This window comes from Caretta caretta, chromosome 10 (genome assembly GCF_965140235.1).
Source record: "Caretta caretta isolate rCarCar2 chromosome 10, rCarCar1.hap1, whole genome shotgun sequence".
NCBI classification, from domain to species: domain Eukaryota; kingdom Metazoa; phylum Chordata; order Testudines; family Cheloniidae; genus Caretta; species Caretta caretta.
Window position 1 is genome coordinate 85,149,976 of NC_134215.1, and position 26,813 is coordinate 85,176,788.

General features: G+C 63.2%; 1 protein-coding gene across 1 annotated transcript; it reads left to right on the top strand.

Annotated features, from left to right (window-relative positions):
* STRC (stereocilin) lies at positions 1 to 25,881 on the top strand. Its single transcript, XM_075132773.1, is given in 23 exon segments — positions 1 to 130; positions 567 to 1,568; positions 1,673 to 1,697; positions 2,637 to 3,915; positions 11,561 to 11,623; positions 11,897 to 12,007; positions 12,193 to 12,359; positions 12,770 to 13,001; positions 14,282 to 14,397; positions 14,683 to 14,815; positions 15,225 to 15,536; positions 17,699 to 17,737; positions 18,079 to 18,246; positions 18,500 to 18,643; positions 18,758 to 18,816; positions 18,924 to 19,047; positions 19,215 to 19,306; positions 20,796 to 20,931; positions 21,014 to 21,234; positions 21,293 to 21,368; positions 22,834 to 23,002; positions 23,363 to 23,581; positions 25,694 to 25,881. Coding segments are annotated over 23 exon segments (5,205 nt in total).
* The last annotated feature ends 932 nt before the right edge of the window (positions 25,882 to 26,813 follow it).

The following is a 26,813-nucleotide window of genomic DNA, read 5'->3' on the forward strand; positions in this document are numbered from 1 at the left end:
ATGCACAGGTGGGCCCAGGGATTCCTGGACAGCCAGGTCTGGAGCGGCACTGAGCTGGGGCATGGGGAGCTGCAGGTGCTCAGCCCCTCTCGGAGACCTGAGGAAGGCGTGAGGCAGGTGTCACCAATTGGTAGGGCTAGATGAGCACAGTATGGCTGGCGTTGTGCAAGTCCCGGCCCTGCAGCCTGCACACGCTGGAGCTGAAGGGGAGAAGGAGGGGAGTGCCCCGCACTCAGCCAGTTGCTGGGGGAGGTCCTGCCTTATGGAGCCTGAAGGACACCGTGCGCTTGGCAGAGAGCTGAAAGACACCGGCCCTGCCCCAGCGTGCTCCCAGGTGCCCAGGCAGGGGGGCCCGAGCCAAAATTGCAGATGGGCAGATATGAAAGCCTATGTGCTGCACCTGATTGGCTGGGAATTGCTGCTTGATCACCAGCTGCAGGGTGATGTGGACCCACAGTCGCTGGGCAGGTAGATGGGATCCTTGGTGGGTATGAGGCCAGGTGACCCTTGTTCTCAGTCTGGGGCCCTGCTCCAGGCCATTTCAGCCAGCTTGGCTTCCCCTGCAGGAGTATCCCCAGAAGGGCACGGGGTCCCAGTCCAGGACCTCATCTCCTTCCTGATGTTGGAGGGCGGGCGGCGGTCTGGTGGCTCTGTCCTGTCCAGCCTTCCAGCAGGCCTGAGGCGGCAGGAGGACGTGCAGTCTCTGGTGAGGAGCTTGCTGGTGGGGCTGGAGTCCCTGGGAATCCTGCCTACGGCCGGGAGTTCCCCGCTCCGGGCCCTGTGGCAGAGCCGCGGCAGCAGGAGCTGGATTTCTGGCTTTCTCTACAACATCTCCATGCACCTGGAGAAGCAGGATCTGGAAGAGCTGGGGGGCAAGTCCTGGGGGAGCCTGCCGCAGCACTTCCTATCTCAGCCCTCCCCGACCCCCAGTCTGCAGCTGAGGGACGTCCTGGTCTCGCTGAGGGGCAGCCGTGACTGGGACATGCTCCAGAGCCTCATCCACAGCCTGCTCAGCCTCTTCCGCAGAGACCAGACCCTGCTGTTCTTCCTGCAGCAGAACTGGGCGCGGCTCAGCAGCCTGGGGGAGGCCCTGGCCCTGGCGCTGCCCACTGGGGTGCTGGGCCAGGGCAGCCCTGACTTGCAGGGCACCTACTGCACCCTGACAGGCCGTGGGAACTGCAGCTCCAGCGCAGACTGGATGTCGCAGCTGCTGAAGCTGTTTGAGGGCACCCGCCGGATGCCAAGGGTCCATCTGCAGCCTGGAGGCCCAGTCCTGGCTCCTGACCACTGGAAACCCTTCCGCGTGCTGCCCTCCCTGAGCCCCAGTGCCAGCGGCCTCCTGCAGATCTCCCGGACCAAGCAGCCAGGGCTGGACTCCGGGGGGGGCTCCGCGGACACCCTGTGGGGGGCCCTGGAGGAGGCCAAGCAGCGTCTCCTGCGGAGGGTGGGCCGATCGCTCTACACCAGCTTCAGGAGGAAGGTCTCGCGTGTGACGAGTTTGCTAGTGGATGAGGTCTCGGTGGCCCTCGGCGTCCCTCAGTTGGATCGAGGGGGGAAGTGCACCGTAGGTGAGTCATTCCTTCCCAGGACTCATGGGGCACTGAGGCACCAGGCACGGGCCGCACAGCCTGGCTCCAGACGCTCACTCATTCCTTCCCTTCTCTTTTCTCAGGGACCCTGCAGCAGCTCCTGCTGTGGTGAGTCATGGATGCGGGCCGGCGTGTGGCCGGCCGTCAGACCCACGGGCTCCCAGCACTGCTAGATGGAAAGCCCCTGCTCGTGCCAGGCTCCACGCAGGGTCACCCCAGTCCTGGGCTCAGGGGCTCCTGGGATTTCAGCAAAAAAGCCTCGGCCGTAACCTTCCTCTGGCCCGCCCTAGGTCCAGAGCCGACTGCTCATCTGCCTGGGGAGAGTCACTGGAGGAGCTCTCGGAGCGGGGCCTGGCTGGGCCGGGGCAGAGGGGGAGCATGGCAGACACAGTGCTAGCTGCTGGGGCCACCTAGGGCCCATGAGCTCTGTGGCTGCGTCCCTGGCCTCTTGAGGGAGGACAGGAAGAGACATCCCTTTCCTTCCTCATGGACAGGGGCTGCAAAGGCAAGGGGAAGCTGTGCGAGCTGGGGGGCTGGGATATCACATGGCAGCCGTGGCTGTCACACCCCCTAACAAACAGGCTGTGAATGGAGCTGGTTCCCGCACAGGTGCTGATGCCCCTCATGGCCTTGCTGTGGGGCAGGCTGCGTTGCCTGGGAGAGGAGGGGCTCTCCTGGCCCATGGGGGACTGGGGTCAGGCGGGGAAGTTGTGGGACTCCCTGTGAGAGGGGCCCAGGTCCCAGGCGAATGCTGAGTGCTGCACAGAGGAGGAGGAGAACCTGCTGGGGGCGAGGAGCTGCGTGGCTAGGGGGTGGCTGAGGGGTATGCGGTGAGGCAGGGCCCAGGCATGGGGGGTGTGGTGGGAGGACTGAGACGGCAGAGTGTGTCCCTGGGCCCTGGCCTGTGGAGTGTGGATTGCAAGGCCAGAGGGTTTGGGAAGAGAGCGAGCATGCGGGATTTCCCCAGCCCATGCAGATGGGCTCCAGGGAGAGGGTGATGGAGGCTTAGCGAGGTGCGTGACCAGCTCCTCTGTCCGCTGCTAACAGGGGCATCAGGCACAACATCAGCTGGAACGCCCGGAACCTGGGGTTCAGGTCTAGGACCTTCCCATCTCCTCCACCAATCCTGAGCTGCATGCAGCCTGCCCGCAAGCCCCCCCAAGTCACAAAGAGGGCATCTGGAGACGCTTGGGGTGAGCCCTGGCCCTCAGCCGAGGTTATGGAGTCTGCCTGCAATGACACTATCCCAGGCCTGCCTGGCATCTCCAACTTCACTGCCTATCTTTACTGCAGCCTATTCAATGGCTCAGACAGCTCCAGCCAGCCGCCCTCAGGCCTGGGGGCCGCATGCTCCAGCTCCGCCTGGTATTCCTCCTCCACCAGCGGGGACTCCATGTGGGTGAGGACGTGCAGGGAGTACTTCCCTGGCCAGTTCAACATCACGGTCTGTAGCAATGCCTCCCTGCTGCAGCTGCCCAGTCCCAACCAGCCTCTCATGGAGCAGTTGTGTGTCAACCTCTCTCTGCCCCACAAAGCCGGCAGATGTCTGGAGGGGCTGCCCGGGACTCCCTGGAGCCAGGAGGATTTCTGGAGCTGCTTTCTGGAAAACCAGACTCTCTGGACACAGTGGCTGTGCACCAATGAGAGCCTGCAGGAGGTATCCGCGGATTGCAGCGCCTGGATCTCCAGACTCTGCCATGGCCGCCAGCTCCAGACAAAGGCACTGAACTCCTCGCTGCTCAGGAACTCTGATCCCTGCAATTTCCATGTCTGGAGCCCCCAGGCGCTCAGGAATGCTAGCCTGATGGAGCAGTGCCGGGGGGTGAACCCCGCTAGCTTCCAGGAGCCGGTGTGTAGGAATTCCTCCCTCCTCCAGTCTTTGGTGTCTTCCCAGCCCTGGCTCATGGATCACTGCCTGGACTCCCTGCAGAATGGGCAGTGCTTCCTGCAGCGCCTCCTGGATATCCTGCCTATTTCCTCTCACGTGGACGCATCTCAACTGTGCCGGGACCCTGCGTCCTACCTGCTGGGGCTGGTGTCCCAGCTCACGCACTGCGAGGAGGAGCCTCCCCGCTGGATCCTCAGCATGAACTATCTCCTGCGGCTGCTGGACTTCACCCTGCCCTTCTCCGAGCTGGACGAGGTGGGGCAGGCGGCCAGGGACCAGCTGAGTGAGGCCATCCTGCTCTCCAGCCTCCTGGACAACGGCTCCTTCTGGGCCTCGCTGGAGGTGAACTCCTCCCTGAGCATCCTGCGGGCTGTGGGCCAGTACTTGAGGCAGGAGCATGACGCCTCCTTCAAGGGAGAGCTGCTGAGCTGCTTGAGTGTGAGTGGGGCCACTCCCTGCCCCTCGCTGGTGGGACGCTCCTGCTCCCTTCCCGCCTCAGCCCCAGGGCCCGCTGCATGAGCCATGCTGGGGCTGAGCTCCAAACCTTGGTGCACCCCGAGGTGTGGGATCACTCAGGGCTGCAAGCCTCAACACAGCCACTTTGTGCATGTGCCCTGGGGTCAGACAGATCCCGAACTGCTCTTGTCATCAGCTCTGTATGACGACCACAAGCCTCCCGTGGAGAGCAGGCCCCCCAGCACTGGATGCTGCAAGGACACTATGTCCCAGCCCGGGGAGGCCAGAATCCCTGAGTCAGGCCCTAAACACCATGAGATCTGACAAGAGAATGAATTCTGTGTCTGCTGCTTGGCCGCCGGCTTTTAGGGCTGTTCTGGGGCTTGTTTTCAAGGCTCCCTCTGCAGCCACGTGCTTGGTTCACAATGAAAGCTGAGCTTCTCACGGAGCCTGACACCAGGTGCACGAGGGCTTGCAGCCCAGCAGTGGCGGGAACAGATCTGCAGTCTCCGAAGTCCTGGCCCACTGCCCCCTCCCTCACCCATACTCCCCTCTCATGTGCCTGGACTAAACAAATCATAGACCCACAGGGCCCACGAGGGCCCCCTGCCAAAGTGCAGGAGTGGTTGTGGTGGAACCACCCAAGGCAGATGCCATGTGCAGGGCAGGCTGGTGTGTGTCCATCAGGCATGCCGAGGGCAGAGCTGTCTGGCATGGAAGGCAAACCTGCCGGGAGATCAGGAGACCAAGCGCTTTGAGCAGCTGCAAACTGAGGTCTGTGAATGCTGCTGAACCCAGAACCCCCTTGAAGCCCCGAGAGAACTGCCGGCCACCCAGCACATCTTTCCAGAACGGGAGCCAGCAACGCCGGGCGAGCAGCGGCGCTCTCTGGCAGGGCCCGCGAGCTGCAGCGATTCGTGCTGCTTCCTAGGGTTCATTGCTGGGGAGCTCTTCGACTAGGTTCCATGCCCTGTGGGGGTGGAGTGGCCCTTCTGCCTATAGCCATGTGCCGAGCTCCAGCAGACCCCCTCAGAGAGCCTGGGGCGAGGGCCGACAGCAAACCCTTGGCTGCGAGCTGCCCTGTTTGTGATGCTCCCCAGCAGCGACCGTGGGGGGCCAGCCCTGGAACTGGCTTAATGGGTAATTTAACAGCCAGCTGAGCAATTGCGTAGTCCCCCCAAACCTCCCCCTGAGATTCTGGGTCCCATCAGGCTTGGCACCGTTGGGCAGCGCTGGGCCCGGAGGCCTTTGGTTAATGCAGTTTCCTTTTGGTTTCACGGTGGCTCACTGTCACGGAGTGTGGGGGAGTCCAGGCCCTGCACCCCTCTTCCTGGGATCCACTGAGACTCTCAGCCAGCCAGTAAAACAGAAGGTTTATTGGACAACAGGAACACAGTCCACAACAGAGCTTGTGGGTACAACCAGGACCCCTCAATCACGTCCTTCTGGGGGAGCAGGGAGCTTAGACCCCAGCCCTGGGGTTCCCTGTGTTCCTCCCCCCAGCCTCCAAACTGCCCACCCAACTCACCCCGCAGGTTCCCTGCTGCAGCCTCTGTTCACATTCCTGGGCAGAGGTGTTACCTCCCCCTCCCCCTCCTGGCTCAGGTGACAGGCTCTCAGGTCTCCCATCCCCAGGGCACATTCCCAGGTCAACACTCCCCCCTCCCTGCTGAGTCACATCGTCACATCTCTCCCCCCTTCGAACTGAACTGAGCGGGGTCACTGTGACCAGTGACCTGGGGAAGTTCGGGGCCCCCTCTCCGGGACAGCGCATCCGCTATCAGGTTGGCACTTCCCTTCACGTGGACCACGTCCATGTCGTAATCCTGCAGGAGCAGGCTCCATCTCAGGAGCTTGGCGTTGGCTCCTTTCATCTGGTGCAGCCAGGTCAGGGGCGAGTGGTCGGTGTACACGGTGAAGTGCCGCCCGAAGAGATAGGGCTCTAGTTTCTTGAGGGCCCACACCATGGCCAGGCACTCCTTCTCGATGGCCGCGTAGTGTTGCTCCCGGGGTAGCAACTTCTTGCTCAGGTACACGATGGGGTGTCTCTCCCCCTTTTCATCCTCCTGCATTAACACCGCCCCCAGTCCCGTGTCGGAGGCGTCGGTGAACACCACAAAGGGCTTGTCAAAGTCTGGGTTTGCCAGAACTGGGCCACTGACCAGAGCCTCCTTCAGCGCCCGGAAAGCCTCCTGGCACTGCTCGGTCCAGACCACCTTGTCTGGCTTCCCCTTCTTGCATAGCTCAGTGATGGGGGTGGCTATGGCGCTAAAGTGAGGCACAAATCTTCGGTAGTATCCTGCCATCCCAATAAAGGCTTGGACCTGCTTTTTGGTGTGGGGAGCGGGCCAGTCTCTGATCACCTCCACCTTGGCTGGTTCCGGCTTTAGGCGGCCGCTCCCCACCCGATGGCCCAGGTAAGACACTTCCGCCATCCCCACCTTGCACTTCTCCGCTTTTACAGTCAGCCCAGCCCCCTGGAGTCGGTCCAGCACTTGTCTAACCTGGGACACGTGGTCCTCCCAGGTCTGGCTAAAGACACAGATGTCATCAATATACGCCACGGCAAAACTCTCAGGACCCTCAGGAGCTGGTCCACTAGGCGCTGGAAGGTGGCCGGCGCTCCCTTGAGGCCGAAAGGCAGGGTCAGGAACTCATAGAGCCCCAGAGGGGTGATAAAGGCCGATTTCAGCCGGGCCTCTGCATCCAGCGGCACTTGCCAGTAGCCCTTTGTAAGGTCCATGGTGGTGAGGTACCGAGCTCTTCCCAGCTTGTCTAGGAGCTCGTCCGGCCTGGGCATGGGGTACGCATGGGATACAGTGATGGCATTGAGCTTCCGATAGTCCACACAGAACCGGACCGACCCGTCCTTTTTGGGGACCAGCACCACCGGCGAGGCCCAAGGGCTGGCAGATGGCTGGATCACCCCCAAAGCCAGCATGTCCCGGACCTCTCTTTCCAGGTCCTGAGCAGTTTTCCCTGTGACTCGGAAGGGGGAGCATCTTATCGGCGGGTGCGACCCTGTCTGCACCCGGTGGACAGTCAGATTAGTGCGTCCAGGCTGGTTGGAAAACAGCTGTCGGTACGGATGCAGCACCTCCCTGACCTCATCTTGCTGGGCAGGGGTTAGCTGATCCGAGAGGGGAATTGTTTCCAGGGGGGAACCAGCTCTAGTCCCAGGGAATAGATCCACTAAAGGGTCATCTCCCTGCTCTTCCCACTGTCCACACACGGCCAACACCACATTCCCCCTGGCATAATATGGCTTCATCATATTCACATGGTACACCCGGCGGTGGTGCACCCGGTTCGACAGCTCCACCACATAGTTTACCTCATTGAGCTGCTTGACGACCTTGAAAGGGCCCTCCCAGGCGGCCTGTAGTTTGTTCTTTCTCACTGGGATGAGAACCATCACCGGATCCCCGGTGGCGTAGGCACGGGCCCTTGCCGTGCGGTCATACCAGACCTTCTGCTTCTTCTGGGCTCTGGCCAGATTCTCCCTGGCCAGGCCCATGAGTTCAGCAAGTCTCTCTCGGAAGATCAGGACATACTCCACCACTGACTCTCCATCGGGAGTGGCCTTCCCCTCCCACTCGTCTCTCATCAGGTCCAGGGGGCCCCTCACCCTCCTTCCATATAACAGTTCGAAAGGCGAAAATCCGGTAGACTCCTGTGGCACCTCCCTGTACGCGAACAGCAGGTGAGGTAAGTACTTGTCCCAATCCTGTGGGTGCTGGTTCATAAAGGTTTTCAGCATCATCTTTAGCGTCCCGTTAAACCTCTCCACCAGCCCGTTGGACTGGGGGTGATAAGCTGAGGCCCAGTCGTGCCAGACCCCACATTTCTCCCACAAGCACCGGAGCAGGGCCGACATGAAGTTGGAGCCTTGGTCTGTCAAGACTTCCTTGGGGAACCCCACTCGGCTGAAAATGGTCAGGAGCGCATCGGCCACGGTGTCTGCTTCAATGGAAGCTAAGGGCACTGCCTCGGGGTAGCGGGTGGCAAAATCTACCACCACCAGAATGTATTTCTTCCCCGACCGGGTCGTCCTGCTGAGAGGCCCCACGATGTCCATGGCCACCTTCTGGAAAGGCTCCTCTATGATGGGCAAAGGTCTCAAAGCCGCTTTCCCCTTGTCCCGGGCCTTCCCCACCCTCTGACAGGGGTCACAGGATCGGCAATACTGCCGGACCGTGGTAAAGACCCCGGGCCAGTAAAAGTTCTGTAGCAACCTCTGCCGGGTGCGCCGGATTCCCTGGTGCCCTGCGAGGGGGATGTCATGGGCCAGGTACAGGAGCTTGCGGCGATACTTCTGGGGGACCAGCAGCTGCCTCCTGACCCCACAGGACTCTACTTCCCTTGTGGGAGCCCATTCTCGGTATAGGAACCCCTTCTCCCACAGGAACCTCTCCTGGCAGCCTCTGCTCATGGTCCGTACCACCCTGAGGTCGGCCAGGTCCCTGAGCTTCCGCAAGGAGGGATCTTTCCTCAACTCGGCCTGGAACTCAGCAGCTGGGGAAGGGATGGGGACCGGTTCCCCCTCAGTGGCCAGGTCTGAGGCCTCAGCCTCTCTGAGCCGTGCCCCTCGGCCCTCCCTTCCCACCAGGGTAGGGTCCTGCGCCTCCGGTGCGGTACCCTCCCCGAGGTCAGGGAGCAGTGGCCCTCGCCGGCTCTGGCTACGGGTCACAACCAGGGCGGTCTGGGGCTTGCTTGGCCAGTCCTCTAGGTCTCCCCCCATCAAAACTTCAGTGGGCAAATGGTGGTGTACCCCCACATCCTTGTGGCCCTCCTTGGCCCCCCATTTCAGGTGTACCCTTGCCACGGGCACCTTAAATGGGGTCCCACCCACCCCTGTCAGGGTCAGGTAGGTGTTGGGCACCACCCAATCTGGGGCCACCACCTCGGGCCGGGCCAGCGTCACCTCCGCACCCGTATCCCAGTATCCATTGACCTTCCTCCCATCCACCTCCAGGGGAACAAGGCACTCTCTCCGGAGGGACAGCCCCGCGCCCACCCTGTAAACTGAGCGCCCTGAGTCCAGAGCCTCCAGCCCTCTGGTGGAGCTGGCCTGGGGTACTCTTCCCTCCGGGGCAGGTGGTAAACTGGCAGCCCCCCTTTCCTGAGTCGTCTGCCCCTCGTCCAGCTGGGTCCCTACCCAGTTAACCCTGGGTAGGTTGGGTCTGCTCAGTTTGTCCCTGAGCCCAGGGCACTGGGACCGTACGTGGCCTCTCTGGCCACAGTGATAGCAGCTCAGGTCACGTTGGTCCCCTCGAGCGGGTCGGAGGGGCCCGACGCCAGGCGTTCCCCTCGGGAGGGGGTTCTCCCTATTTCCCCGCTGGGAGGCCCCCTGGTGACTCTCTCTCTGCATCGGGGGGGGCCTGTTCTTTTGGGACTCCTCCCGGCTACCCCCTGACCGACTGTTCACAAACTCGTCGGCCAGCTGCCCTGCGTGCTGGGGGTTCTCGAGCTTTTTGTCCACCAACCACAGCCTCAGGTCGGAAGGGCACTGTTCATACAGTTGCTCCAGTACAATTAGGTCAAGCAGGTCCTCTTTAGCTCGGGCCCCCGCTGTCCACTTGCGGGCATACCCCTGCATCCGGTTGGCCAGTTGTAGGTAGGTGACCTCAGGCGTTTTACGCTGACTCCGGAACCTTCTCCGGTACATCTCGGGGGTCAGCCCAAACTCACGGAGCAGGGCCTGTTTGAACAGTTCATAGTCCCCTGCCTCCGGCCCTGTCATCCGGCTGTACACCTCCACGGCTTTGGGGTCCAGTAAGGGGGTGAGAAACTGGAGCCTGTCTGCAGGGTCAACCCTGTGCAGCTCACAGGCATTCTCAAAGGCCGTCAGGAAGCTATCTATGTCCTCCCCCTCCTTACGCTGGGCCAGGAAGCACTTATCAAAGTTCCTTGCAGTCTTGGGTCCCCCCTCACTCACCACAGCCGGGGCCCCACTGCTCTTCAGCCTGGCCAGCTCCAGTTCGTGCTGTCTTTGTCTCTCCTTCTCCTGACGCTCATGTTGACGTTGTTTTTCCTTCTCCTCCTGCTCATGTTGACGTTGTTTCTCCTTCTCCTCCTGCTCATGTTGACGTTGTTTTTCATGATCCTCCAGCTCCCTCATTTTCATCTCCCTCTCCCATTCCAGCCGCCTCCGCTCCAGGGATGGGGAGCTCCGCCGGGAGGATCCCCTGCTGGGTGCTGGGGTCAGGGTGCCCTCGGTATCCGCTGGGCTTCCCCCAACCCCTCCCCCAGACATAGGTAGGAAGGGTCTCGGGATGTCCTCGGCAGCAGTCTGACCCCTCCCAGCCCGGTCAGGCCCCAGGGCCCACGCTGCGTCTGCCGGGCGGCTCCCCTCCGGGATAGGGATCGGGTCATCCAAGCGATCCCTCTCCTCCAACTGGGCAATCAGTTGTTCCTTGGTGGACCTCCCGATGCGCAGCCCCCTCTGCCTGCACAGCTCCACCAGGTCACTCTTAAGGCATTTAGCGTACATCTCCCTGCTGGCCACTCGCAGGCCGGGCAGCTTCCCACGGTTTCCAGGAAAAGCCCTTAGTGTGCCAGTCCTTCTTGAGGTCACCACCTCTTTGCCAGGGTCGAGCTGCAGACTCCTCCGCCCCTGGGACTGCTCGCTGCAATCCCCCGGGGGACCCTGTTACTGCAAAAGTCTTTCTCTCTGGTCACACATTCCCAGGGGTTAACCGCCCCCCGAAACCGTCTCTGAATCTTCAGCACGCCTGGTCCCCGTCAATTCCCCTTCGTTTTACTGTTCCCCAGTCACTTACTGCAGGAAGCGCCGTTCACGGGGTGCAGTAGATCCCACCGCTGCCACCAGTTGTCACGGAGTGTGGGGGAGTCCAGGCCCTGCACCCCTCTTCCTGGGATCCACTGAGACTCTCAGCCAGCCAGTAAAACAGAAGGTTTATTGGACAACAGGAACACAGTCCACAACAGAGCTTGTGGGTACAACCAGGACCCCTCAATCACGTCCTTCTGGGGGAGCAGGGAGCTTAGACCCCAGCCCTGGGGTTCCCTGTGTTCCTCCCCCCAGCCTCCAAACTGCCCACCCAACTCACCCCGCAGGTTCCCTGCTGCAGCCTCTGTTCACATTCCTGGGCAGAGGTGTTACCTCCCCCTCCCCCTCCTGGCTCAGGTGACAGGCTCTCAGGTCTCCCATCCCCAGGGCACATTCCCAGGTCAACACTCCCCCCTCCCTGCTGAGTCACATCGTCACACTCACTGCAGGGAGCACAGTCCCAGCTGCCCTGGCGTTCCCCTGCCCCATTTGCACCAGACAGCCCAGTGACTCCTGCGCTGTGGGGAAGGGTCAGGCCTGCACAGCCAGGGGCCCAGATTAACCCATCTCTGGAATAAGAGCCCCTGTTGGTCTGCTGGAATCCAGGACTGTCCTGGGGCCAGGAGAGTGACAGAGGGAAAGAGCCCAGACCTCTGGAGAAGTCCCACCTCTGGCCTCTCTGTCTCTGGCACCAGCGCCCTAGTGGCAAATGCAGTTTATTCCCCTTCCCAGGGGATCGGAGGGTAGCTGTAGGCATGCTGGGGATCGAGGGGTGCCTGGGGGAAGGGCCAGCGGAGGGTCCCTTGCTGAGAGCTCTCCTGTTCTCTCCTGCAGCCTGTGCTCTGGGATCTGATCCAAAGAGAAGAGGGTTCCCCGGTGCTGGAAGTCCTTGTGCAGGTACTGACCCCGCTCAGCAGGGCCTGGGAGCTGTTTCCACTCCCTCCCTGGCAAGAGCCCCTCCCCGCGGCCCCAGATTCCATAGGTGCCCCCGGGTGAGGCGGGTGCCCTGTACTCCAGTAAGACACTTTGCCACTTTCCAGCAGCCCATGCACCTTGCCCTGGCACTAGCTCTTGTGTTGGATGGGGACTCCAGCCTACTCGGCTTGCTGGGCCCCGCCCTGGCCACGCAGCTCCGTGGGCCCCGCTGTGACGCTCTGTCCTTCCCCACAGGAATACCTGCAGATGCCGCAGGAAAATTTCCAGCAGCTGCTGCTGTCGGCGGAGAGCGAGGCAGTGCGGCGTTTCCTGGCCCTGCTGCACCGCTCCTGGCCCCGGCTGCAGGTGGGCAGCATGCACCTGGGGGAGGGAGGGGGGAGGGGAAGGTCACTGGTGCCTTGGAGACGAGGGTGCATTGTGGTCACTGGCCCACGTTAGGGGGGTCTCCTCGTGTGGGCATGGGGGCATCTGGCCCGCAAGGGCTGGGGTCCTGCCAGAGTGTGGGGAGCCCTAACCGGCTGTTCCCGCAGGTTCCCATGTTGGATGAGCAGGTGCTGCAGTCTCTCGCCTCGCAGCTGATGGGCCGGTTCCCCCAGCTCCCCCCGCAGCTCTTCCTTGACCTGTCGCAGTTCATACCGTTCATGGCCGTGTCCGACATCATGAGGGTCCCACCTGCCCTGCTGGCCAACGAGAGCGTGTGAGTGAGGCCCTGGAACGTTCCCCCGAACACCCCCTGCCTCAGCCCTAGACCCATCTCACCCCAAACTGCCCCCCAACTCTGAGCCCCTGACACCTGGTAATGCCACTCCCACGCTGAGCCCCAGTGCCCCGCCTGCCCCATAACCCACTCGCCCTGCAGTGTGCCCCGGTCCCCTCACACACGCACCAGATCAGCCCCCAGCACCTGGTCACCCAGCCCCTGCTCTGACCCCCAGCTCCCACATGTCCAGTCCAGCGTGGGGGTGCCCCAGGGCTGAGAAGCGGGTGCTGGGGTGCCTCCTGGGGGTGCTGGGGGAGGGGAGCCAAGCCAGCTTGGCACTGGGCGGGCTGAGTTCAGTGGGGTTCTCTGCCAGCTCTAACTCTAGCTCTAACGTGCCGCCCCTCCAGCTTAGCGGCTCTGGGGACTCACAGCGCCCACATGAAGCTGGTGCAGAAAAGTGCCTTTGCCAAGCTGCTGCTGCAGGTTCAGCTCCTCGGGGACGTGCCCACATGGCGCCCGGGCTTCCTCCGCACCATCCAGCCCCTGCTGCCTCGCCTGCCACTTCGTCGCTTTGTGCAGCTCACTCCTCAGCAGGTGGGGATGCGGCACCGTCCAGCCAGCGGGCCCGGCGGCTCGGCCGTGTCGGAGCTCTAGCCCCTGACAAAGTCACCGCTGGTGGGGGCTGATCCCATGTCCGTTCTGTCCTGGGGCCACTGGCTCTGTCGCACGGGGCCATTTCTGTGTCACTCCCTGCCTCCCAGGCTCAGTCCCAGTGTTCCCGCATCCCCAGGCCTCAGGAGCCTCCCCTCCAGGCCCTGCACCCCCAAGGGCAGGGACCCCTCCAGGCTCTGCACCCCCATGAGCTGGGACCCCTCCAGGCCCTGCACCCCAAGGGCTGGGATCCCCCCATGCCCTGTGTGACGGTGCTGCCCGTGGGAGCCCGCTGAGGTCACTCAATCCGGGTGAACTGCAAACAGAACGGGGCAGACAAACCCCAGACGGTGGTGGATAGTCCAATACTTAGATTTACCCAGCCAGCCCAAAACAGCTTCTATAGCACCTCCCTGGGTTCTCAGACGTCCACACAACGCAGTTCCCTTAAAGTAGCTAGCCGCAGGCCTCCAGCCAGACACACATGTCAAACATAGGATGATAAATTCTGAAAATCTTATTTCATCATATAAAAGAAAAGGTTCTCCTGACCCCAAAGGGACCAAGCCCCAGACCCAGGTCCAATGATAACTCAGATCTTACCCCAAATACATGCTTATAGTCAATTCTTATTAACTAAACTAACATTTATTAAAAAAGAAAAGAGAGAGAGTGTTGGTTAAAAGATCAATATACAGACAAAAAGAAAAGGAGTACTTGTGGCACCTTAGAGACTAACCAATTTATTTGAACATGAGCTTTCGTGAGCTACAGCTCACTTCATCGGATGCATACTGTGGAAAATACAGAAGATGTTTGTTTTTATACACAGAAATCATGAAAAAATGGGTGTTTATCACTACAAAAGGTTTTCTCTCCCCCCACCCCACTCTCCTGCTGGTAATAGCTTATGTAAAGTGATCACTCTCCTTACAATGCGTATGATAATCAAGGTGGGCCATTTCCAGCACAAATCCAGGTTTTCTCACCCTCCCAAACAAACCGACTCTCCTGTTGGTAATAGCTTATCTAAAGTGATCACTAATGTAAGGAGAGTGGCTCTGTCACCCTTCAATGAGGTATTATATTACACTCATAACGTCACACTGTGCACCCCAAAGGCTGGGATCCCCCACTTCCCAGGATCCTCACCTCCAGGCCCTGCACCCCCAAGGGCTGGGATCCCCCCATGCCCCTGGCAGCTGAGTGTTGCAAAGGATTTGGTGGTGATGCCCCTCGAGTGCACTAGGCCTGTCTCTGCTGCACAGATCCAGGGGCTGGCAGACGGTTGGCAGGATGTCCGGCTGGGGCTGGCCCAGGGGCGCCATGTGGCTCACAGCTTGATAAACATGAGCCGTGGGGCTGGTGAGGAGCAGGTGCACAGGTGAGGGGAGCCCGCGGGGGGGTGGGGAAGTCGTGTCATTGCTGCAAGGCCTGAGGGGGGTCCTGGGGCTTGTGTTGCCATGTAGGGGTCGTGTCATCTCGTGGGGTTTGTGTCATTGTAGGGAGGTTGTGGGGGTCGTGTCGTCGCTGCAGGGCCCATAGTGGGGAGTCAGGTCGTCCCTGCAGGGCCCGTGGGGGGTCAGGGTGATGCCATTCCTTGGGGCAGGCTCACTCTGTGGGGCCCAGGCTCCTGCCCCCAGTTAAGGGACTTCTCTTCACTCTCCAGGTTGGGGGTCCTTGCTTGCTATCTGAGCCCTGAAGAGTTGCAGGCCCTGGCCCCACTGCGTGACCCCTTGGGGCCGGTGGAGCGGAGCTTGCTAGCATGCGCTGCCAATGGGGTGCTGCGCCAGCATGGACGGGTGAGCGGAGCTGCTGTGGGGGCTCCTGTGTGTGCAGGAACATGACTGTCCTGCCCCGAGCCGTGGGGCCAGCAGGATGTAGGCCCAGGCCTGGCCTCCCTCTGGGAGGGAGCAAAAGCCCCTTGGAAGCCAGCCTCGGGGCAGAGCCAGTGCCAAGTGGCGAGGCAGAGGAGTCATCAGGGCCAGGGCTGGGCTCTGCATACCATCATGCCTGGAGCCCAGGGGCCGTAGCGTGAAGGGCTTGGCTCGGGGGGCTGCTGGGGTGACGGCTGAGTGGCCAGGGCCCGTGTTGGTTGGCTCTTGCTCTGAGCTGCAGGGGAACATGGCTGACGGGCAAGGTGCTGGCTGAGCTGGCTCTGTTTGCAGGGGTTAAAAACTTCCCCAAGGCACAAACCCTTTGCCCTTGGAGGGTACACTGCTGCCCCCAAGTGATTTAGACAAAGAATCAGGGAAAAGATCACTTGGAATTCCTATTCCCCCAAAATATCCTCCCAAGCCCTACACCCCCTTCCAGCATGCTCTCCCCTCCTGCTTGCAGGTTGCTTACGCGCTGGCGGATTTGTTGCGCTCTGCCAGCCTGGCTGCTGTCCGGCCGCGGGAGCTGCGCGCCTGGCGAGGCATTGTTCCAGAGCTGGGGGTGAGGTTCCTGCAGCGCCTGTCAGCTGCACAGGTCAGGGCTCTCCTTCCAGAACTGCAGGCTGCACACCTGACACCTGCCCAGGTGAGTACCCAGCCTGCTCACCCTCCCTGAGCCCCAATGCCCCCTGCTGTCTCTCATACCTGGAGCCAGCACCAGGCCACACCATGCAGCAGGGACGTGTTCTGCGGCAGGCACGTCTGGGACACACTGCTGGCTGCTGGAGGCCCTGTGTGGGGAAGGAGGGTGACCAGCCCAGCCTAGCCCAGCCACCTGGAGCCTTCATGGTCTTGCCAAGGTGCTCCATGTGCCAGGGTATCCCAGGAGCTCACTGTGTGCAGGGCACACATTGTGCTGTACAGGCCGCCCTGCCCACGGGCAGCTGGACATCACCCCCAACTCTGGCAAAGATCAGGGAGCTGAGTGCTCGGGCGGAGCCACAGGATCAGTGCTACACCCCCAGTTTTGGAACAGTCCCCCAAAGGGGGTCACTCATCCTTCAGGGTTGGCCGTGCAGCCTCCCTGCCTCCGGAGACTGAACCTCTGGGGCTCCAGCCCTCCTGCTTCACAGGGTGAGCTCTGCCCAGCGAGTCCAACTGCAACAGCCTGGCAGAGACTCACCCACTCTGCAGGGACTAAGCACCTCGCCCAGTGGCTGCAGGGACGCGCACGCTGTGAAAACAGTCGGGTTATAGTCACCTGGACACAGCCTAGGGAGGCCTTCGGGCAGCACAGAGAAATGGTCCATGCTGGCCAGCCCAGAGCACTTCACCAGCCCCGCTGCCGTGAAGCCCAGTTCAGGCTCCGTCTGTCTCTCTCAGGCCTGCTCTGTGCTAGAAAATCAAGTTGGTTTAACTGCATCAGCCAAGGGTGTGAAAAGTCCACCCCCTGAGTTAAGCCAACCTGGGTCCTGGTGTAGACAGTGCCTCCTGGGTAGATGGGTTCCTACCCTCGGGAGACCCCCGCACCAGGTCGGCAGTGTCTGCACTGAAGCGCTGCAGGGGCACAGCTGGGCTGCTGGAGTGTTGGAAGCGGAGACAAGAGTTCGGTCTGAGCTCCTTCGTCAGGTCCCCGGTGAGAGCCCCGACTCCCTCCAGCAGCCGGCTCCTGTCCTTGCACCTTCCCCGGCCTTTGGGCTCGAGCTGGCACTTTGCGGGGAACTTCAGCTCCCTTGGGGTCTATGTCAGTGACCTGGCGATTGGGTTTCCATGGAGATGAGGTGGGGCCCTGAGAGCAGACAGTTTCTCCCCTGCCCCGTAGCCATGCAAAATACAGGGGAAACTGAGGCACACATTGGATTTAAGACAGTATTACAGAAAATTCCCACTCTATCACACATACCAGTGACCCTGCCAAGCCGCCCAATGCTGCAGCCTGGGCAGCCACATACAGACTGTCACAGAGTTACCGGGCGATGCTCTGGACCTGCTCCCTACGAAGCCAGTCAGGACTCTGGGGAAGTCTCCTCTCTGGGAGCAGACTGTCTGCAGGACACACAGCTTACCCAGCTTCCACCTTCCTGGGTCTGACCTCGGAGCATTCAGCATCCTCTGCCCCTCCTTGCGCTTCCCCTAGCAAGTCCACCCAGGTGGCGTCTTGGGGAAGCCAGAGGGTCCTGCCCCCCAACTCTGCAGTCAGACGGGACTCTCAGCCAGCCAGTAACACAGAAGGTTTATTAAACGACAGGAACATGGTCTAACACAGAGCTTGTAGGTGCAGAGAACAGGACGTCTCAGCTGGGTCCATTCTAGGGGGCAGGGAGGCCAAAGCCTGGGTCTGGGCCTCCCTTCATGTCCCAGCCAGCCCCAAACCGAAACTCTCTCCCGCCGCCCCCTCCCAGCCCTCTGTCTTTCTCCCCCGGCCCGGAGGCCACCTGATTTTTTTGTTTTTTAACACCTTCAGATGGCCCCTTTGCAGGGGGGAAGGGCCAGGCCATCAGTTACCAGGAAACAGGGTGTCGGCCATTCTCTGTGTCCAGACCCCTGCACACACCTGCCCTCTAGGGCTCTGCAATGATCATACACCCTTACCCCACCCCCTAGATACTTAAGAACTGCCTAGGGGAAACTGAGGCACCCCCACAATATTCAGAGGAAACATTAAGAACAGTCCCACTTTGTCACACAGACCCTGATGCCACAGGACTGTGCAGGGCTCCCTGCCCTGCAAGCTGCCCCTGGCCTGGCCCGCAGCCCCAGGCTAGAGTTCCGGCTTCCAGCTCTTCACAGTCTCATCTTTTCTTCCAGGCGTCTGTGCTGCTCATACAGGCTGTCCGGACCGAGAATGTGAGTGTGGGGCTCTCCCCAGAGCAGCTGCCCCGACTCCCCTGAAGTGCTCTGCAGGGTGGGAGCAGGCCCAGTGTCCGTAGCCTGAGATGTGGTGCCCCCCTCTCTCATGCCCTGTTAAAATTTCCCTCTGCTTTGGTAGTGGCCTTCCACACCTGGGTCCCCCACTGGCCCCCTCAGGCCCCCAGCCCTCCCTGCTGTGCGCACAGCCCCTTATGCCCCCCCCAGCCCTCCCTGCTCTGGGCATAGCCCCCTTGCCCCCCCTCCTGGCTCTAGGATGGACGCCCCCCAGCCTCGCACTTCCCCCCTCCAAATCTCCTCCTCTGTTGTTTGCCTGGCAGGTGACAGAGGGTGTGGTGAGCAGGCTGTGCCCCCTGCTGCCAGGCCTTGGGCCCGAGTCCCTCCAGGCCATTCCCACTCACACCCTGGCCCAGGCGTGTGAATGCCTGGCCACCGCTCTGCCTCTGCTCTCGGCCCCCCAGAAGGCAGCCCTGCTGCAGGCTCTGCAGGTACCAGGGGGCTGGGGGCTGGAGGGGACGCTGAGGGCTGTTGGGCGGAGAGGAGAGGGTCTGGGGATGTTGGGCTGGGGGGCAGAGGTCGGGGCACTGGAGGTGCAGAGTGGGCAGGACCTGGGGGGGATATTGAGGGGCCTGCACGGATAGCTGTGCCGAGCCCAGCTCCCTATGCAGCAGGACCTGGCTCTCACTCTGCCCGCCCATGGTGCCGTGTTCTCCTGGGTCACAGGCTCTGTCTCCCCTGCAGAGGCTCAGCTGTGAGCAGCCAGCCCGGAGCATCTGGCCAGACTGCCTCCTGCCCTTGGTGCCCCTCAAACTCCTGCGCCTGGATGCAGCGACTCTGCTGGGGCAGAGCAGCCGGTTCTGGGAGCTGCCCTGGTCCCAGCAGCAGGTAACATGCTGTCACCAGGTTTGGAGGGAGGAGCCAAGCTCCCAGGGCAGAGCCGGGCTGAGGGCTCTGGGCTGCTGTGCCTGGCTGACCCCTCCCCTCCCTGCTTCTCCGCAGGCCCAGTTCCTCTGGAGGAAGGTTGAAGCGGGCACCAATGTGAGCCAGGATACGATTCGGTGAGGCATCATGGCAGGGCCTAGCCCAAGCGTCTGGCCCCACCAGAGCTGGCTCTGCTCGAGTGGGGTGGTGGACGAGGTGCTGTCTGACACTGTCCCCTTGGCAGGGCGCTGGGGACTCTGGCGGTTGGCATGGGCTGTGCCAGCCTGCAGCAATTCAGTCGGAGGGCGGATTTCCTGGGGGTTCTCCGGCTTCTCTATGCGTGTCCCAGCAGCCTGCCTGGGAGCCTGGTAAGAAATGAGTTGCTCACTGTGACCCTGGCCTGGACGTCCGGTGCCCTCTGCACTGTGATGGCACCCCCAGCCCCGCTCTGAGACATGCATTGTGGACCCCTGCCCTGGCCGGGTCCAGGTGAGGCTGTGCGTCTCCTTTGCCTAGCCTCACTTTGTGTCCTCAGAGGCGGTGTGTCTGGGAGGAAATCTGCAGGCGGCCAGGACTCTCTGGGGAAGAGCTGGTGTGGCTGGGACCAAAGTTCCTCATGGATTTACCGTAGGTTGTCCTGCTGATTCACCTGTCATGGGGCATTAACAGCTGCACGAAGAGCACTGGGTGCTGAGCCGGTCCCCCCTCCTCTCCCACCTGGGTACCCCCCCACACACACACCTGATCTGCATACCCCTCCCTGCTCTCACCAGTACCCCCGCCAGCCATGCATGGATACCCCCTGCACTGGGACCCCTGCTTGGTGTCAGATCTGATTGGGTGCCCCCTGCTGGCTACCACCACACTGCTGTGCGGGAAGTCCAAACCTGCAGGGTCCACCCCTGCCCCAAGCTTGGAGTCCCTAGGCAGACTCTAGGGTACAGACCCGCAGTCTGGCCAGGTGCCAGATTCCCACGGATTCTGACTGTGCAGACCCCCCTGCTGGAGGTCACCCCAGAGGGTGGCCTGCTGAGGATGAGGGAGCTCCCGGCAGTCAGAGCACAGACACACATGGACACAGAGCCCAACACGTCTCTGCTCTTGGCACTCAATTCCCGGGAGGCAGGTGGGGAGCTCGGCCCCAGGGCCACTGAGTCTGAGCCATCAGAGCCAGGATTGCGAGTCCCAGCTCTGCCTGAGCACCCCACACCCTGGGGGCTGGATTCTGGGAGGCTTGAACTGCCCAGGGACCTAGCGGCTGGGTCCCTTCGCAGCTGCCTGGTGGGAGCCGAGAAGGGGAGTGTGACAGACCCCACTGAGACCCCCATTGAGGCTCTGTGCTAAGGTAGCCCCACCCCTTGGCCCTGCTAGTAGGGCATGGTAGGGCAGAGGGCTTTAAAAGGGGGAGGCTACAGTCAGCAAGGGGGACGCCCTGAGGTGGGAAGGTCTGGAGTGGCTCCTGAAGCAGCAGGAGGAGCCCCCACACCAGACACGTCCCCCCCACCCCAGCCCCTCGTGAGAAGCCCAGCGAGCCCAGGGGGCAAGCCCAGGAGGGCGTTGCTGGCGGTGACTTGGCCAGAAGGAGTTCAGGAAAGCTGCTCTCCAGAGACCCCTGAGGTTAGACGACACGAAGCTGGAGACTCCTGTCTCCAGAGGGAGGAGACAGCTCACCGGCCCTGGGTGCCATACACCTCGCCTTCCTGGTGCCGAGGGCAAAGGCCAGGCACAGCCGGGAGCTGGCTTCCCCCAGCCGCCGGCCCAGCCAGCATAGCCCCAGAGCCTGTGGGGAGCAGTCCCCACAGGACCCTTGACTTGGTGCCCCAGACCTGTGGGTGCGTTTCCTGAGTGCCTGCTGGGCCCTGCCCCACCCAACCCTGCACTTCTCCGTCCCAGCCGCTACCCTCCACCCCTTGCCTGGCTCTGCCCCACCCCATCCCGGGCCCCACCCCATCCCAACCGGAGTCCTGCCCTGCCTCATGCCCTGCCCTGCTGTATCCTTGGCCTTTTCCGTCGCCTGGCTCTGCCCCGGCCCGTCATGGGCCCTGCCCCCCGCTGGGCCTTGCTTCCCCCCACCCAGGCCCTGCCGGCTGCAGTGAGGTGTCTCTGGCTCTTTCAGGGTGAAGCTTGTGGACAAACTGCCCAACAACTCGGTCAGGCTGATTCTGGACTACGTGAGCAGCCGCCCGCAGAGCCTGCTGGTGCTGCCGCCCCACCGCCGGGCTGCCCTGGCCCACAGGGCCCTGCGCCTCCTGGTAAGGAAGGGAGGGGTTCCTGGCAGGCAGCTGCAGGGAGGGCAGGGCAGGGCCTGACCCGCTCTGCTCCCTCTCCTGCCAGCAAGCGCCGACCGAGACCGAGATCCCAGGCGAAGTTCTGGACCTTCTAGGCCCGCTGCTGGGGTTCCTAGGCGCGGAGGCTGCTGCCCACATCCAGCCCGAGAGGCTGCTGCTGCGCCTGGAGGAGCTGCAAGCGGCCTGCCTGGCAGAGGGGTTTGCTGAGGAGCTGGGGAGGCTGGTGCTGACGGAGCGGGTGCTAGGGTAAGGCGGGCCCCAGCCCTGCAGAGCCGGCCCCGGTGCCACTCGCTGCCTCTTCCTGCCTCACCCTGCTCTTCCCACAGAGCCTCCTGGACATGCAGCAGCTGGGACGTCTGGTGTTCCTGCTACCGGTGGAGAGCATCCGGCTCATCCCAAGGGTGAGACCGGGGCCCCCGGGCCCTGTTCCTCTGCCCATCCCTCTGTTCCTCCCGCACTTCGTCCCTCTCCCCGGTCTGTCTCTCCGCCCGTCCCCTCCCTCCGTCTCCCTGCCTGTCCCTCTGCCCATCCCTCTGATCCTCCCACACCCCGGTCAGTCTCTCCGCCCATCCCGTCGCCCCATCTGTCCCTCCACCCCATCCCTCTGCCCATCCCTCCGTTCCTCCCGCACTTCGTCCCTCTCCCCGGTCTGTCTCTCCGCCCGTCCCCTCCCTCCGTCTCCCTGCCTGTCCCTCTGCCCATCCCTCTGATCCTCCCACACCCCGGTCAGTCTCTCCGCCCATCCCGTCGCCCCATCTGTCCCTCCACCCCATCCCTCTGCCCATCCCTCCGTTCCTCCCGCACTTCGTCCCTCTCCCCGGTCTGTCTCTCAGCCCGTCCCCTCCCTCCGTCTCCCTGCCTGTCCCTCTGCCCATCCCTCTGATCCTCCCACACCCCGGTCAGTCTCTCCGCCCATCCCGTCGCCCCATCTGTCCCTCCACCCCATCCCTCTGCCCATCCCTCCGTTCCTCCCGCACTTCGTCCCTCTCCCCGGTCTGTCTCTCCGCCCGTCCCCTCCCTCCGTCTCCCTGCCTGTCCCTCTGCCCATCCCTCTGATCCTCCCACACCCCGGTCAGTCTCTCCGCCCATCCCGTCGCCCCATCTGTCCCTCCACCCCATCCCTCTGCCCATCCCTCCGTTCCTCCCGCACTTCGTCCCTCTCCCCGGTCTGTCTCTCCGCCCGTCCCCTCCCTCCGTCTCCCTGCCTGTCCCTCTGCCCATCCCTCTGATCCTCCCACACCCCGGTCAGTCTCTCCGCCCATCCCGTCGCCCCATCTGTCCCTCCACCCCATCCCTCTGCCCATCCCTCCGTTCCTCCCGCACTTCGTCCCTCCGCCCGTCCCATCGCCCCGTCTGTCCCTGCACCCCATCGCTCTGCCCCATCCCTCCGCCTTGTCCCTCTGCCTGCCCCCTCCCCGCATCGCCCCATCCCCTCCCCCCGTCACCCTACCCATCGCCCTGCCCGTCCCTCTGCCTCGTCCTCCCGCGCTTCATCCCTCCGCCCGTCCTGGGTCTCGTCGCCTTGCCTGTGCTTCACCCTGTCGCCCCATCGCCCTGTCCCTCCACCGACGCCACACCAGCTGCACCCCATCCCTTTGCGTGTCCCACACTGGCCAGGCTGGTCCCTGCCCTCCACCCCCCACGCGTCTTGTGCTGGGGCCCACCCCTCTCCTCTGTCCTGGGCCTCTCATGTCAGCTGGGCTGTGCCCCGCCCCACTAACCCCCATGCCGTGCCATGCCCCGCCCTCCCCTTCACCCACATATCCTGTGCTGTGCCCCCCGTGTGTCCCACACTAGCCATGCCCCGTTCAGGTGGGTGCTGCAGCAAGCTCCATGCTCAGCCCTGCTCACTCTTGTGTCCCCCAGGAGGTGCGGAGCAGAGACACCCTGGAGCAGCTGCTGCAGAGCCAGCGGGAGTGGGAGCAGAGCGAGCCAGGCCGGCTGTGCCAAGCCCCTGGTGCCCAGGGAAGGGTGAGGAGCCGGAAGGAGGCGCTGGTGGCCTGGCTGGTGAGGAGCAGCCCGGTGGGGGGACAAGGTGAGACTGCGGGGTCACACAGCCCCACTGGCACTGCCCGTGCTCTGCCCCATCCCCTCCCCCAGCACAGTACCATCACCTTTCCTGCTCCCCCGGGCAGCCCACCCCAGGGGGTGCCATCTCCATGTGTCCTTCCCCTTTGGGGAAGGCCCCCTAACTGCCGCGGCGCCATCGCCGTGTGTCCTTCCAACCCGGGACAGGCCCCCCCTCCAGCACAGTACCATCTCCATGTGTCCCCGCAGGGGGAGGCTCCACCAATGCCAGACACACCAGCTCCCTTGCCCCGCAGCGTCTGTGGGGAATGGGGTGGGCAGGGCAGAGCTCGGTGACCGGAGGGCGCTCACGCTTCGTTCTTGGCAGACCCTGTTCCCAGCTGTGCTGACATGCGTGCCACCTACCCTGCGGCCTGGAGCACGGCACAGATCGCCAGCATGGCTCTGTCCCACTTCGAGGGCTGCCTGGGTCTCATCAGTCAGGACCCCGCACTCTCCCCCGAGCAGCTCCGCGCCGCTCTGGGCAAAGCCAAGCAGGTGAGAGACAAGCCGGTGTGCTGGGGGCGCTGGTGTGGCCAGAGCCCTGGCTGAAACCCCTGGGGCCTGGGGCAGGCAGAGCGCCGTGGTTAGGTCCCAGCCAGCACTGGTACCACTGAAGGGTGTGAGTGGGGCATGGAATGGGAGATGGGCGGGTTCTACGCTCACTGAGGCAGGGAAGAGGGTGGGGGGAGCTGTACTCATCAAGTGGGGGAGGGGGGATCCAGGCTCACTCAGTTGGGCAGCCAGCAGTGGGGGGAAGCTGGGCTTGCTGCGGGGGAGGCGGGGGGGAGAGGTGTGCTTGCTAGGCTGTGTCAAATGTGAGAATTTTGGTAATATTTTTATGATGCCTGTATGTGCCTCAGTTTCCCTCTGTGCTTTGCATTGCTAGATGCAGAGCGAATGGTTAAAAGCTGCTCTTGAAGCAGGGCATGAGCTGTCTGGGTCAGTCTGACTGTCTGGGGTGAGATAAGTGCAGAGCCAGCGCTGGGCCTAAGCCCACTAAGCAATTTCTTAGGCCTCTGAGCAGCTCAAGGGGACCCCCATTCGCTTTGTTTAGAGGTTTAGATTGGTTTAGATTGGATATTAGGAAAAACTTTTTCACGAGGAGGGTGGTGAAACACTGGAATGCGTTACCTAGGGAGGTGGTAGAATCTCCTTCCTTAGAGGTTTTTAAGGTCAGGCTTGACAAAGCCCTGGCTGGGATGATTTAACTGGGAATTGGTCCTGCTTCGAGCAGGGGGTTGGACTAGATGACCTTCTGGGGTCCCTTCCAACCCTGATATTCTATGATTCTATGATTCTATGTATTAGAAGGACGTGTCTGTTTTAGTACTGGGGGGACGTTCCCGTGCAGGGCCCCGACAGGCTGGCCCCAGTTCTCTAGGAATGGGCCGTTACGGACCCACATCACTGCAGGATCTGGAGGGACAATGGGAAGCCCAAGGGTTATTTCACAGCTAACAATGTGAGCTCTGCAGGAATCTGGCCATGGACAGAATCCTACTGGGCTGGGATCAGAACTGGCCTCTGGGGAGACCCAGGAGCTCCCCTGGGACCGACACAACGGGGCCGGGAGGGAGGGGAACCAAGATGGTTCCTTCAGCAGCCTGGCTTGGGGAGCCTGGCTTGGCCAGGTTGGATAATGGCTCAACCCGGGCGGCTCTGTGCTGCCCGAAGGCCTTCCCAGGCCATGCGCAGGGACTAATACACCGGGTCTGGCTGGACAAGGCTGCCTGCCGGCGCTGCAGGCGCGTGCTGCTGGGCATCGCTCGCCCAGAGACTGCAGCTCGGCCCAGCTGGACTGGCAGGGCAGAGCTCCTGGGGAAGACGCTGCAGGGCTGCGGCCCAGAGGCTCGGAGGTGGGGGGGCCACGTGCCCTGCCCTGAAGGTCGGGTGGGACCCTCAGGGTCTGGGACACTGAAGGGCTCCTCCAAGGGGCTGTTTAAGAGCTGGGGCATAGGAGAGCCTGGGGAGCTGTGATGGGGGGAGCCGTGCCCATCGTGGGAAGGGGGGAGCCGTGCCCATTGGGGGGAGGGAGGAGCCGTGCCCATTGGGGGGAGGTGGTCAGACTAAGCAGGGCCAGGAATGGGCCCAGGGCGTCCCAGCCAGGGGCCAAGGGCCCTGGGAAGCTGAGACGGGAGCCTGACATGACCTGGGCCCTGGGCAGCTGAGACGGGCAGAGCTCGAGGGGGCAGGGGGCTGGGACCTCCCCCACGTGGGCAGAGCTCAGGGGGGCAGGGGGCTGGGACCTCCCCCCCCCGGTGGGCAGAGCTCGAGGGGGCAGGGGGCTGGGACCTCCCCCACGTGGGCAGAGCTCAGGGGGGCAGGGGGCTGGGACCTCCCCCCCGGTGGGCAGAGCTCAGGGGGGCAGGGGGCTGGGACCTCCCCCCCGGTGGGCAGAGCTCGAGGGGGCAGGGGGCTGGGACCTCCCCCCACGTGGGCAGAGCTCGAGGGGGCAGGGGTCTGGGACCTCCCCCCCCGGTGGGCAGAGGTTGAGGGGGCAGGGGGCTGGGACCTCCCCCCCCCGTTGGGCAGAGCTTGGGGGGACAGGGGCCTGGGACCCCCCGTGGGCAGAGCCCGGGGGACAGGGGCCTGGGACCCCCCGTGGGCAGAGCCCGGGTGCTAGGGGCTTAGCCCCGGGGTCATTCTGCTGACCCAGGTACTGGCCCAGCTGTTCCGTGCTGTGACGCTGCGGCTCCTTCACAGGTGGTTTTCAGCCCAGCCCAGCTGCTGGGCTTCACCAGCGCCCAGGCCTCAGCCGTGACCCCCCAGCAGCACGCGCGGCTCAGCGCCGAGCAGAGGCCAGTGCCCAGTAGAGGGGGAGGTCGCCCAGGATGGCAGGGGTGAGAGTTCAGCTCCTCGCACCCCCCCGGCCCCCCCCATTCCCACCCCCTGCCCCCAACAGTTTCTCCTGCATGTTCCCAGCTGAGCCCCACATGCCTCTGCCCCCTCCCTCTGGCGACAGCCGCCCCGTGACAGGCCGGGGCGTCCACCTCCCCTCTGGGGCTGGGCACACGGGCCGGTCTCAGGGGTATAGACTAGCAGGCAGGGCTGGGGTATTGCCCTGGGATTCACCCCTTGCCACAGGATTGGGCCCAGCCGAAGAGTCAGCCCTTGAGCCCCCAGGCCCAACCCACAGAGCCTGGCATCAGCCCCCACGTGTGCAGTTGTGTCTGCGTGTGCCCGGGGGGCTGGGCGTGCCCATGGGCTGGCACGCGGTCATGTCCGCGTGTGCCCGAGGGGCTGGGCGTGCCCATGGGCTGGCACGCGGTCATGTCCGCGTGTGCCCGGGGGGCTGGGCGTGCCCATGGGCTGGCACGCGGTCATGTCCGCGTGTGCCCGGGGGGCTGGGCGAGCCCATGGGCTGGCACGCGGTCATGTCCGCGTGTGCCCGGGGGGCTGGGCGTGCCCATGGGCTGGCACGCGGTCATGTCCGCGTGTGCCCGGGGGGGCTGGGCGTGCCCATGGGCTGGCACGCGGTCATGTCCGCGTGTGCCCGGGGGGCTGGGCGTGCCCATGGGCTGGCACGCGGTCATGTCCGCGTGTGCCCGGGGGGCTGGGCGTGCCCATGGGCTGGCACGCGGTCATGTCCGCGTGTGCCCGGGGGGCTGGGCGTGCCCATGGGCTGGCACGCGGTCATGTCTGCGTGTGCCCGGGGGGCTGGGCGTGCCCATGGGCTGGCACGCGGTCATGTCTGCGTGTGCCCGGGGGGCTGGGCGTGCCCATGGGCTGGCACGCGGTCATGTCTGCGTGTGCCCGGGGGGCTGGGCGTGCCCATG